Raw genomic sequence first — 13,561 nt, 5'->3', positions numbered from 1 at the left:
TTCGATACATTGTACGAGTGGAGAGTTGCTTGGTATTTTCATACGGTGGCATCCTGCTCGAACGAGGAATTTTGCCGTCTCGTCTTTGTTTCGTCTCGAGCAATCGTGGTATTCTATAAATTCTCGCGTAGTTAAATCAGCCTCGACGAAAGTTTCGTATCTCTCGAGAGGAATGGATATAAGCGTCGAGGAAGGGCAGATTTCCGGCAAAGAATTCCGAAGATACGGTGTTCGGTTAAAAAGCGTCTGATTAGCGGGAGGAGCAATTTCGCGAATAACGCAGAGAGCGTTTTCTCGTAGCGAGGCCGCTTTACGAGAACATTCTTCGAAATTCCAGCGGTTCGTGAACAACTGAATACTCTCGCGTTCGAGGGTCTGTAAATGCCACGAGCCCGCAGGAAAGTCGATACCACCACCTCGGACTTCCGCCGGTCAGCTCGTAAAAGAAACACCGCCACGAGAAACAAGATCACCGACTGCTACGAGCCGCTTGAAAAACGGAGCCCGTTCCGAGAGCTTTCTCAGGCGATGCTCCTCTTCGGTCGGTCTTTCGTAGCTTGGCAGAAATCGCAGGCCGATCTAACCGTTAAATTTTTCTGCGCGGGACAAGCTGAAGCTAGAGTGCGATTGTTAAAAATTCTCAACAGGCGCGCTATTCTATTTTTCTGCGAGAACAACGTTATATAATCGGTATTTGCATTTGAATATTACCGAGCATGGATCTTGATCTCTAGTGTCGTCTGTCGCTTTGTCGCGTCCCAACGAGCGAACGGTCGTAAATCCAGCGCTGACAAGATATTTCGAAACCGTGACAATCGCGTAAATTCTGCGAGATCGAACGATGTCTTTGTAACGCCGCAGGATTTCGGTTACGAAAGTAAATTGAAAATCGAAGGAGATTAAACGAATCGAAAGAGATTAAACGTTGCTCGGTTGAACGGGGCCAGGAAAAATAAATCGTTGTACACCGAACAAATCGCATTACCGATCTACCCTATCGGAGCTCGCACCCCATCGCTACCCGTTCTAGAGCTTGCCATTGAAAGCCAGGCAGACAGACTAAACGCCGTCTCCGCGAATTCGCTGAGAAGAATCACAGAGGCGATCGGCGACGGCAGACGTCGCGTCGGTGGGCTCCGAGGCAAGATCAACAAATATCGACTTGGAACGCGAGACGCAGGGCGGAGCACGGAGGGTTTGGTCAAATAAACGAGAACGCGAAAGTAGGATCCGCAACTGAGAGACTCTTTGTTCCGTCACCGAAACCCAAACACTTTTTCAGGCTACGACCGCTACGAGTCTCGTGGTATGATCTCGTATGGTGCGCCTTCGAGTTCTCCGCCGACTTCTAGGCAGCAGCCTGTGACCGTCTGGAAGCGTGTCAGTCCTTTTCTCCTCTCTCCTTTTCCACCACGCGTGCATACGTCCGTCTTCGTTGCTCGTTTTTCGTCGCACGGGTATACTTGTTTCCGTGGCGGCGTCCCGCGGCACTCAACGGGGGCCGGGTCGTTTATCTAAATGGCTACTGGGTGGCCTGGCTCCCAGCGCCCTGTCCCGTCGGACGAAAACTAACCCGAGTCGGTCAGAAGAAAGGAGCCGGGATCCGAAAAACAAACGTCGATATAGTTGGGGCTCCGATAGATCCAGGTGTATATACATGCGCTCTCTACGTTCCGACGTGGGTCCGCTCCTTTCGGGCCTGTTCCACCTTACTTCCTCTTTTTTTCCTTCTTTTTCCTTTTTTTTTTTTTCGAGAGACGTTCTCCGAGGGAAAAGCAAGCGTTTCAGCGTCGCTCGAAACTCTTCGCCGCGGTAACGAGCTTCGATTATAGCGCACGACGTGGTAGAACCGCGATACTACGTGGGAAACGAGTACTTAGACGTAACACGCGTACACAGAGATGCAACAGGAAGGAACAATGCAAAACTTATTCGGAAAGGAGGGAGCGTTGGTTGCGGCGGTTATACGCTGATTCAGCGAACCTGGACATATCGTGGTTTTTTAATCGACCCTCGACATTCTCCTTTCATTTCATTTTCCACGTGGAACTTTCCGGCTAGCTTGATTAGGAAAAAAGTAATTCGCGAACGAAATTCCGGTATCGATTCTAACCTTTCGTCTTCTCTTACGTCTGCCTCCCACAACAACGACGCTACGAAATATGTAACGTTTTCATTCTGCTGACGAACTTTGCGCCCTAGCCATCCGCTGTCCGCTATTACTGGCCACCGATGGTTCGCATTGGCACGGAACCCGTTAAGCAGCACGAAGAAACGAGCAGGGTAGAAGAGGCGAAGAGAGAGAAAGAGGCAGTTCCGAGTATACTCCTCGCGGGCTCTTTCCTGAACGGCCCAGTCGTGTCGTTCCTTCACGTAATGGAGGTAATCCGACCTCGTTGAGAATATTTAACGGCCGGCCGCAATGATACCGTGCCACTTTCGCGCCGCTTCCTAGTATCGTTGTTATGCAACGGACACGCCGCCACCTCAGGACCGTTTCAATGGCTACGGTTGCCCGTTAGAGAAGTCGCCGCGCTGCCTCGCCTAGATCCGCTCGTCCAGCGCGATGCGTGCCAGGACAGCGCGTTACGCGCGTATACTATTTTCAGAACGTTTCCCGAACTTCTTGACGTCAGCCGGCGGCCGCTCGCTTGCGTCATCGAGTCAGTAGGCGAGTCTGCCGGATGGTCGTGTTGCCAGACCGAGATTTTTGGGTTTGGAGCGGAGCATCGGAGATGCTTTCGGGCAACGTCTCGGGCTCGTGACTCGCGAATGGAAGCAACGGATTTCCTTTCACGCCCGCGTATCGTCTTCCTCCGAATATAGATACACATTGGTCGACTGCTTAAGAGTTTGATCGAGAACCGTAACGAAACAACAGCAGCATGGAAAGTGGCGTGGTTTCGTTGGTCGGAGTGGCACGACGTCGAAATAGGAATTGCAATCGACGCGCAGAACGTTCATCGGCGTCACGGTCGTCGTTACACGCGCATACACGAATTGCGAAAGCACTTGACGCCGGTGCAGCGCGAGTTACGTAATCCAAAGTTACCGAAACGACGCCACGGTAACGATACTCCGCGGTAACTTTCTTGCCGGCGCTTCGTTAACCCTACTCGGTTCTTCGGGGATCTCGACCGATCCCCACGCATTTCTGGCTTACTTACAACTTACTTCGCTTCGTTCAACTATTAATTGTTCCGGCAACTTGCGAATCGTTAGCCGACGCGATCACTCCCTGGCTGACCGACTTTTCGTTGTTCAACTCTGGATGCGGTAGAACCGTGCGTCCTATCGACCATTCTTCTTAGACGACTTAACGCAGTTTCTTTTTGATCTTTCCGTTTGGCTGCCAATTTCTCCAACTATCCTCGAACAGAGTGACTTTTTCAATTTTTAATTCCTTTCTTTTTTTTTCTCTTTTACTTTTTTGCAAGAAATATCACACGTTCTAACGGCGGCGCATAGTTGTACGCGTGATAGCCAATGCTAAGCATCGTCGCAAAGGGACGACCGCAACGCGGAATATCTGGTCGGAAAATGCCGAACGGTTAATAGACGATAAAAACGAATATCCTGTTTATTCGATTGTCCGTGCGACCGAGGCGTGGAGCGCTATTCACGGATTGTCTCGGTTTTCCAGCGCGGCCGATTCGTTCAAAGTTCGATGCGATTCAAGCCCCGTGTTATACCGAAGGGGAACGGCTGTAATTCGATTTCGGGCGAATTTGAAACTCGTTCGAAACGGGCCACCCGTTAGCCGATTCCTCGGGCGCCCATCCACGCACGTTTCACGCGCGTCTCGATGCCCGCGAGTCCCCCGTGAATTTTTTTTAATCCGATTCTCGTCGCCGCGCGTTTGCGTGGCGGCCGCGCGTTGTTTTCTGCCCCCGTGCCCCTCCCCGTTCCTCCCCAAACCGGACGACCGGTCGTTCGTTTAAAATGCAAACTCGCGGTCCGTGGGGTTTTAAAACACCCGCTATACCCGGATTTCGTTGAGCCGCAAACTTGGCCCGTGCCGCGCCTCCTACGGATTTATGCCGTCACCGACTCGCTTCTATTCTCGAGCTCCGTCGCCAGACATTTTCCGGCCTGCTTCCCCATACCTTTTTCACGCGCATACCTACGCATAACGACGTGCTCGTTCAACGCGTTCTGCGAACATCAAGTCACGTGGAAGGGGTTGAAGAGGTAGTCGACGATAATAGAGATGGAATGCGGATCGATGCTTCGATTAGAATCCGGTCCATATCGCTAGCGATATGTAGTCGGTCGTTTACTTTCAATTATTCAGCCGTGATTTAACACTTTCGTTGCTATTGGCATCCCATTTTCCTTCTGCACGCGCCATGCCTACAGCTACGCGATACGATAGATGAAAACAAGAACGCAATTTAGCACGCAGTTTCGCGGTTAAGGAGATTTTAATATCTTCGACCTGTAGAGAGAGAGAGAGAGAGAGAGAGAGAGAGAGAGAGAGAGAGAGAGAGAGAGAGAGAGAGAGAGAAAGAGATTTTTCGAAAGTCACGAAAATTAGAGAAAACCAACGTTTGGTTTCTTTGGAGAAGCTAAAACTCGATAGCCTATCCGTGTCAGCAAACGGAATAGCGTCGATTCGCAGATTTCCAGATACTCAGAATCGCCACTCACGCCGCTCGATCGAGTTCGATCCAAACTATTATCGATTTATCTCGAGCTGAAACTTCTCCGCTCGATGAAAATTCCTGCAAGCTGGAACGCAACCGCGCCAAGAAGACGCTCGAAGGTCCAACGTCGGCGCTCTAACGGAAAACAAAGCACGAACATTCGCGTTCCGCTTTGTATTAAACATTAAAACAGCTCTTAGAACGACTGGCTCAAAGTGGCATACATATTCAACGTCGACGCGTTTCCAGACACATCTCTGCCCGTGGAGGCATGCGGCAGACCGTGGACTCTCGTTATATGCCAATACGCACTGCGTGACACGACGGCCATCCACAGGCGACAGAATGCCGAGCTCTCTCTTCCTCTCTCTCGCCCTCTGTTTCTCCTTGTCCGTTGCTCGGCCGTATTCAGCCATGAAACTCACCCCCGTGTGCGTTTACATAAGCGAACGCAAGACACATACACTCCCTCAAGTAGGTTAATCTCCGCCCGTTTCGATCGAACACAGGCTATCTCGACGGGGGTGGACTCCGGACGTTGTCTGACCCCGGTACTCTGCTGGATCATCGACGATTATATTGGGGCTCCAAGGGATCGGGATCGCGGTCTCTTGACGCTTACTGCATGAAATTTCTCGTTGTCGAGAAATTTAGGGACGCGGTTCTGCTTGGTTTATGGAATGGCAAGAACGACGATAGGCGGTGAACTAATTTTGACATTAAGTCGCGCACCTCCGAAACTCACAATTTTGAAAAGTTTCGTTAGATTAGAAAATAGAGCGGGAAAAATAAGTGAATAGCAGTCTCTGTAAGGAGATCCGGTCATCGTACAAATATTTGCGTATCGCGCAACATTATCGGAGACTTCATCCGCCTACGCAAACGACCCGATATCCAAAAGCTTTCGTCCGAAATTCCTTTCGTTATCCTAAATTTACCTCTATCGCTACGTTTGTTCGTCGCAGCGAGCTATCCGCGCTGCGAATTCAAACGATTGTAAAACATCTAACACGATTACCACGTATTTATACTTTCGCTGAAGAATTCCGTACTCGAATTCGATCGATTCGTGGAAAAATATCTTTTCACGATTTGATATCAGAGCCCGTCGCGTCTGCACACCAGAGACGTGTTTATTTTCAGAGTAACCCGCTGGCGATAGCGCGAAATATTTCGGTATTATAATATCCCGATGAAATCGGTCGTCGGATCGAACGCGGTCTGCTCCGTTTTAATCCACCTCCGTTCGGTTGGCCGCTTAAAATTGAATGATCGCGTCGCCCTGATATTTGCGAAAGCATCGATTTCCGTTGGCAGCCCGACGAAGAAGAGACGCGCGGGATCGTCGCCACGATTACGTCCAATTACAGCGGAGGCGGAGGAAAACGGAGGGAGAGACGGGGGCGGTCCGTGGTCGTTCGATCGGGCGCACCGCGTGTTATCTTAAGGCGGCGGTCACCTAGATATCGGCATTGTTATCCCGCCTGACCGCAGCCACTTAACCGAGTCGTAAACCCCCCACGAGTTCAACTTTACCCTTCAACAGGTGTTTAGGGAAATACAATAATGTCGCGCATGCGCCCGTAACTTCTTAAGGTCGGAAAGTTCGTCCGAACAATCTGACCGCGGCCATGCCCGCGGACCGTCACGCCACCCGCGTCCCGCAGTTAATCGAGTTTCCGAGGTAGTTGGAATTTTTTCTCTCGACCCTCGATTCCCGGTGTTTCGATACGGAAACGCAGAACGTGTATTCGTAGAATGCTGGATATCTCGACGTCGTTCGTTGTGAGTCAGGTTGAGAAGCTGACCGTTAGGATTTTTCAGGCAATTTTAAAGTTTGCAAAAGTCGAACGCGCTGTTTATCTGTTTTTTCGACATGGGTTTGACGAGTTTCAGCTTCTAGATATTAGAAAACGCGAAAGCTCGGGGAGCATAGAGAAATGTCTGTACGACGATTTCCCAAAGTTACTTAATGTCTTTTTTAACGAAATTAGGTATTTGCAAAGAGGTGTTACAACGATCTCGAGTCAGGAGATTGGACCCTACAGGAATCTGTATTACCGACGACAGAGTTGGCGAACGCGATGTTGCCAAACTTACCGACCATAGCAAAGCGTGAGCATCCGTCGGTAAAGGAACTGTAGATATCTAGCGTGCGTCTGACACGAAGGTAGAGGCCTTCTTCGTATTTGCTGCGCAGTTACACCCATTTACTTAGATGGCGTCGAAGCTCGCAAACTTAGAAAACGACCGTCGAATTAAATAGATATTTCGAAATTACAAAGGGAGACACATCCTGCGCGATGAAATTTGATCCAGAATGCGTTTGTTATTTGTCGAAGTTTATTACAGAAACTAATCGATCAAATGGAAAGTGTAATTCTACTTTAATTGGCAGATGTCGCCAAGTTTAACAAGTTGGCAACAACAAGCATTAATGCGACGTATTCTAATAAATCCCCGGAACTGATCGTCTTTTTTCTATCTACTCGACTATTTAAAAGTTAGATTGAATTTTTAACTATGTCATACGTTGGTTTCAGACGTTAAACGGCGCCGAGGGTACCGTTCCACCCGGAAGAGTGTACAAGAAAGTCGCGATCGTGGAGAACTTCTTTGACATTATTCATGCTGTCCATGTTGACCTTGAGGGTCGTCCGGGGAAGCATGCCGGTCAAAAGAGAACGTACAGGACGGTAAGTTTCAAACAGGAATATCTACTACTCGTTACTTTCCCGTAGATGTTGATGCGCTTGGATATTAAGCGGTACATCTACGTTCGAAGAGCTCGCGGACTTCCCGTGCAGCGCGGTGAAAAAAATATATCCTTAGGAGGATTAATCGAGTCCACGAAGGAACAAAATCCTACGACTCTATCGCACGGGACGTACCGAACAAAAAACCAAACGATCAAAAAATCTCAAAGTCTCTGGTTAATCGCGTTCTTGGTTAACCTCGCGAAAGGAAAAAAGAAAGCGTCGTAACCCTTGGAAGAAGCAACATTCTCCCTGCGCTGTCCGACGCGATTTAAATTCAATCGGCGAGCAGATCTCCCTAGAGAAAAGATATATCGGTACGGGCGGCGATGACCCCGAATCCGTTCGGGATCGTACGAGCCGAATTCTTGCATGGCCGACCGCGACACGCGATATTTACCGTTCCCGGGGGAGAAGGTATCGAGGCATTCAAGCGTCGAACACTCGATACCACACGTCATCTCACGTGTTCCGGCGCGCGTTTGCGTAAACCTCTCTCCGGGGTATCATATCTGTTCCGTGACACCGTCCTCCGCCCGCGACCCGATCGGTTCGTCCTCTTTCTCCGCTTGTCCGTTCCTCTTTCTCTCGTTCGCAACCCCTCCGACCTTCCCGCCCTCGCCACCCACCCTCAACCGCCACCCTATCCCATTCGAGTCGCGTCGCTGTCCTCTTTCTCTCTCTCGACCACCGCGATCTGCTTGTGATTCAAAACCTCAGGACACTTGTTGCATTGCCTGCTTACTGGTGCACCCACACGCGGCCGCGCGCACACGCACGCACGCGTGCACCGCCGGCCAGCCTAGAACCGCGACCCTGCAACCGTTTTAACGTTTAAGTCGCTGTTACAAGGCGCGATTCATCGGCTCGCGGCAACTCACCCTCCGCGGTATCGCGCGCCGCCACGCTTCGCCTCGTCTCGTCTCGCGATTCACCCTTCCCGCAACGGTGCTGTTTCAACGTCGAAATATTCGCTCAGTCGATACCCGTTTATCAAGCTAACCAGGTGGCGGTCTTTCCGAACTCGTTGCTCAGTTTAATTTCAATGCTCCTCTATCGTGCATATTTTATTCTTTCGGCAGGAAATGAGGTTCGAAAAATGAGAAGCATTACAAGCACGTTAACCGATCGAGACATCGACTAGACACGCGCTCGATGACCACACTACCGAATTATGCTCGTCTAATAGGAAAATTTGACGTTGAAATTAACGTTACAGGAGCTTTTTCTTCCACGTAACGTATGTGCGCTAACAAGTAATAAAAATCACGTTCCACCAGCGACGTTTATTAATCTCTGTTCGTTTTCCTCGCGGCGAAAGATCTAATCGACTCACGCAAAAGTTCTTGCACGCTATTAAAGCTTAAAATTCACAACCTAACGTGTAATTTTCAATTAACAGTAACAATACCTTCAGGCACATACGAAAAACTACGTACGTAAGAAACAGGTGAAACGTTATTTCTCCGCTCGTTTCTGTTTTTCCAAACCGTCTTACTTCTGTTGATGTTCCAGAAGAGTTCGAATTGAGATCGCTGTCTACTAGTCTCGTGATCTTTCGTGGGTATGTCACGTCGATCCAGAAGCCATTATCCCTGTTTCTTACTTACGGCTCTTTTCTTCGCCTTTTAGACGAGCCTCGAGTAAATCTTATCGAATTACCTCGGCGTGTCGTGCGCCTTCACCCAGCCACACGTACGTACAGACACATATACGTCTAGTTTGCACACGTGTATGCGGGTCGACCATTGCCTTTCTCGGCTCGCAGTCTCCCATCCTTGATTAAGTTATGCCGCTCCTCCACCTCCTTAGAGAGAAACGTTTCCTATTAAGAGGCAGAGAACATCCCTCCGGCTAAATACCTTCTCGCAAAGACATCAAAGTTCCGTTACTGCTCATGAATTTTCCCTAGTGGGCGTTCCGCGTGAAACGGCTCCACGTGACGCTGACGTTTGACAGCGGAACGAAAGGGGTCACTCACGTTGTTCACGACGATAGTGCAGGCCCGTGCTTTCTAATCCTGCCTGTATCGCGGCAGGGAACGACACGTAACGTTTCTCGTGTCGATTTCGACGAAACTAGCACGCTGAATTTCGGCACGAGGAACACTACGGGCGAGATTGCAACGCCAGCAGATTTCCAGATATTTAAGTTTAATAGAATTCCTTTCCTTTCTTCGAACGGATCTTCTTCTCTCTAACGCAAAACTTTCTATTTCGTTTCAGATCACCGAAACGTACGCGTTTCTTCCCCGAGAGGCTGTAACGCGATTTCTTTTGGGATGTACGGAATGTCAACGACGTCCGCGGACCCCGAGCCCGACGAATCTATCCAATCAACCGCAGCCCACGTCGGCGACACCGTTGGCGACGACGACGCTAACGTCTACGACGACGCCATTAAGCCCGAATGCCCTCTCAACCACGTCGACGACGGTGCAAAGCAGTCCTAAGCTGCGCGAGGGAAATCACGGCGGTGAGGGCAAGCCCCTGTACAGTTATAGGCACCAAAGGCATCAGAAGGGCAGCGCCGTGCCATCGACAACGGAGAAAACCGAAAAGGAGAAAGAGGAGAAGTACAATCCCTTGAGTATCACGAATTTGCTAAAGAAGGAGCCAGTAACCGGTAGCTTTTTGCCGAGCGCCGACAGCCTACCGGACTCGAGAAGAACCCCGGAATCGGACCGGGCGAGCTCGAGAAGTTCGGCCTCGTCCAAGAGGAAAAGGATGCTGCCAGAGGGTCGAACGCCGTCCCCTCAGCCCAGCCAACCGTTGCCAAGGCCGTGGAGCCCTGGACTCGATCCCAAGAACACGCCCATCGACTACAGTCTTCCCATCACTACCTCGTACCTGAAGCATCAGCAGAGGCTACTGCAGCAGGCGGAGAAGAACAAGGCTGCAGCGATCAAGGAGACCGAGCTCGAGCAGAAAGTGACCGTTCTGCCGGCGGACGAGATCGTCGATACCGTCGAGAGGGACAGATACTCCCCTGCTACCGGATTAATCGACACCAATCTCAATCTATTGGCCACTATTCAGCACCTGCATTGCCAAGTGATGCTGGCCCTCACGGAAAGACTCAGACCGTCGATAACCATGCCAAGCCCGCTCGTTCTGCCCACGGCGGCCAACGTGCTGACCAATGGAATGATGATAGGCCCCGAGGTGTCGGTACAAACCGGCGAGAATCGTACGTGAAAGAAAGGACGCTATTCGCGAAAGATATGGAAGAATCTTGCAGCGTTCTATTGACTCTTCCCCTCGTTGGAAACTTCTGTTGCGAACGAGTTTTTGTTACAGCCGTCGCAGCCGGGCAGACTATACGATGGATATATTGTTCTAATCGGACGTTGAGTATAAAAAGTATAGTTTTCTATTATATTCCGTTAGGTGGTTTAAGAATGGAAACGTGACAGGGGAAGCAGTCATAAACAGACTCGATCGATACTAATCTTAATCTCGTCACTACCGTACACCGAATTCCATTAACGAAAGTACAGCTTTACGTTCAAGTTTCAGATTTCACGATCTCTTAAGAGACTTTTGAACGATCTCAGCTTTGTAAATCCTCGAGATATGGTGGCTTTATTTTGCTTCGAATATATTTGATAGAAACGATTCTTGAAAACTTTACGGAATAAATTTCTAACGTATTCGGTATACCTGATCGAGAGATAATCAGACCTAACATCCACCGATCCAGCGTTCACGTTCTTCCACGAGAGAACGTTAACGCGGCCAATATCCGATCCTAGCTGCCATTCAAACTATCGGCTAACGCGATCATCTATTAAACCGGATAAGATCAATTACTTGGTCGGCGTCGTGGCGTCAACGTCAGTTAAAGTCGGGACCGGGGCTGGATCGGATCTCGTTTCGTGCGCTCGATATAGACGGCGAAACGAGACGAATTATTCGTGAGTCTGTCAAAATATGGGTCGACTCTGTCGCACGTTGTCGATTTATGGAGGGAACGACCGCAAGCCGAGCACCACAGGCCCCTCTATCGCGCGATCGAGTTCGATATTTTGAGATTCGAGTGGAACGCGATCCGCTCGTTAGACAGAGGTCCCCGAAATGGACGGCGGTTTCGACAGGAGCTAGAAGGACAGCTTCTGAATATTTAACCGTCGAACAAGATCGATGATGACCTCTGACTCGTTGACCCGCGACACTTTTCGGCCTTTCGTTTTATCGTCGACGAAGTTCGACGAATATGCGATCATTTGGCACGGGAACAAAAACTATCTCGTCGAACTCCGAGTTTAGATATCTGATAACAAATATTCACCATCTATATTGCGATATACGAGTATGTTTATTTCGATTTCACGTTGTTCGTTTTAATCGTTCGTTGACATTTTCAGTTTTCGAACGCGAGACTCGTCATCGATTCTTTGGATACGTGAGACGCACAATTACGTTCAATTCGCAGGATCCGATTTTTCGTGATGATGATCACGACGAAATGGTGATTATATTCAGAAGAGTAGATTAATATTAAAGGACGAACAAATATAATCTTCGTGTAATCGGGACCTCACCTAGCGCGAACGAATATTATACCAAAGGCATTGTAAAAGGCCACGACGAGAATCTCCTCTTTTTAAGGAATTCCATCGAAACGTTGATCGATGTTTCAGCTATCGTTGAGAACAAGACAGGTTCCACGGGTGTGACTCGTACGACGCTAAACATTTTCGTATTTGACCGTGTAGATTAGCCTTGTGTATGATATTAAAAAAAAAAAAAGTATAGAAGGTAGTTTCTTCGTGTATTATATTATCTTGTCGTTAAAGACGCCGCGCAGGCGTGAACGTGTGATCACACGCGAACGTGTTCGTATTAGGAGTTTGATAATCGTTGTGAAAGTAGACACAGACGTTTGAAGAAAATAATGTAACGTAAGAGGAGGAACCGTCGAAAGTGTTGAATAATACCGAATCTATTATTTTGTATATAATCGTTGTAACATAGCGCAGTTAGTCGTTAAGGGGTAAAGAAAAGAGCGCGCGGCTCTATTATTATGAATATTATTCCTATTATTATTATTATTATTATTATTATTATTATTATTATTATTATTAATATTAATATTAATATTATTATTATTATTACTACTACCGCGACAGTTATAATCATTATAATTAATAATTAATTATTATTATTTTATTATATTTAAATTGCACACGAACAAGATGGGAAAATATATAAAATCGCAAAATCCGAACGAACAGCGTTTTCATTTTTCCTTCTTCGCATTCACGTTTCATTAGTTTCGCCGAGAGACGAACCTTATCCAGATATTTCCAAAACTAATATAAAGTTTACTATCTCGTTGGTGCCGTGTCAAGTCTGCGGCCGAAAATTAAAGATCCCACGGATGATCGTCGCCTTGGATATGCGTGGCGCGATCCATACGAAGATACGCGCAACCTTTCATCCGTCAATATAATCTTTTCACGAGACAAACTGTGGAAAGCCCGTGGAAAGATCCGTCGATCTTACGCTCTATGAACGAACAATGAACGCAATTGACACTTCTGGCTGTGGAACCGAGAACAGTCGAATCGACGGCGTCTTGACGTACTTTAATATCACGAACAAAGAGGATAGAATGATCGAGAGTCCCCTTTAACAAAGAAGGAAAGGGCAGAGGGGCAAGTTACTTGCTCTCTCTCCTTTTCTTCCTCTATCGCTCTAGGTAAGGATCGTTTCTTCGAGGCACCACAGGTAATGCAGCCTTTTCCCATCTGGCTGTTGCCAACGTTGTAGCGGCCTCGTTCCATCAACCGGTCCTGTCTCTCTCTCTAAGTCCCCCTTTTCTCTCTACCCCTCCTTCTTCGCTTCTCGCCACCTGTCTCTTCCGTTCCTATCCCTCTGCCCTTAGGAAAACTCACCTCCCTCTCCACGATTCCAATAAGGCTGCCTCGCACCACGCTTTCCACCCTCTCTCTTTCTGCCTGTTACTGCTCTTCTGGTTCCCTCTTTCTCTTCCCCTTTCTGTCCTCTCCTAACTCTCTCTCTCTCTGTCTCTCTGCCGTATTCCGCTCGTTGTCTCACCCTCGTTCGTTGGCTCCCTCTACCTACCCTCTAGCGCACGGCTCAGAGAGAGTTCCCCTTTCCTCGGTGCCCCTTCGTCCTCATGCGAGCCGAGGCC

General features: G+C 48.8%; 1 protein-coding gene across 9 annotated transcripts in view; it reads left to right on the top strand.

Annotated features, from left to right (window-relative positions):
- Nucleotides 1-12,618, top strand: part of LOC138187829 (mucin-17) — a 72,186-nt gene extending 59,568 nt beyond the window's left edge. For all 9 annotated transcript variants that reach the window (XM_069129019.1, XM_069129021.1, XM_069129017.1 and 6 more), the window contains 2 exons: nt 7,190-7,342; nt 9,628-12,618. In XM_069129019.1, the coding sequence (XP_068985120.1) occupies nt 7,190-7,342; nt 9,628-10,599 (1,125 nt within the window). In that variant the 3' untranslated portion in view covers nt 10,600-12,618. The remainder of the gene's footprint in view (nt 1-7,189; nt 7,343-9,627) is intronic.
- Nucleotides 12,619-13,561: the final 943 nt, after the last annotated feature.

The sequence above is a fragment of the Bombus flavifrons genome, chromosome 15, assembly GCF_040668555.2.
Source record: "Bombus flavifrons isolate JBK064 chromosome 15, iyBomFlav1_principal, whole genome shotgun sequence".
NCBI lineage: Eukaryota > Metazoa > Arthropoda > Insecta > Hymenoptera > Apidae > Bombus > Bombus flavifrons.
The sequence above is the reverse complement of the archived record's forward strand: the minus strand, read 5'-3'. Positions and strand labels throughout refer to the sequence as shown.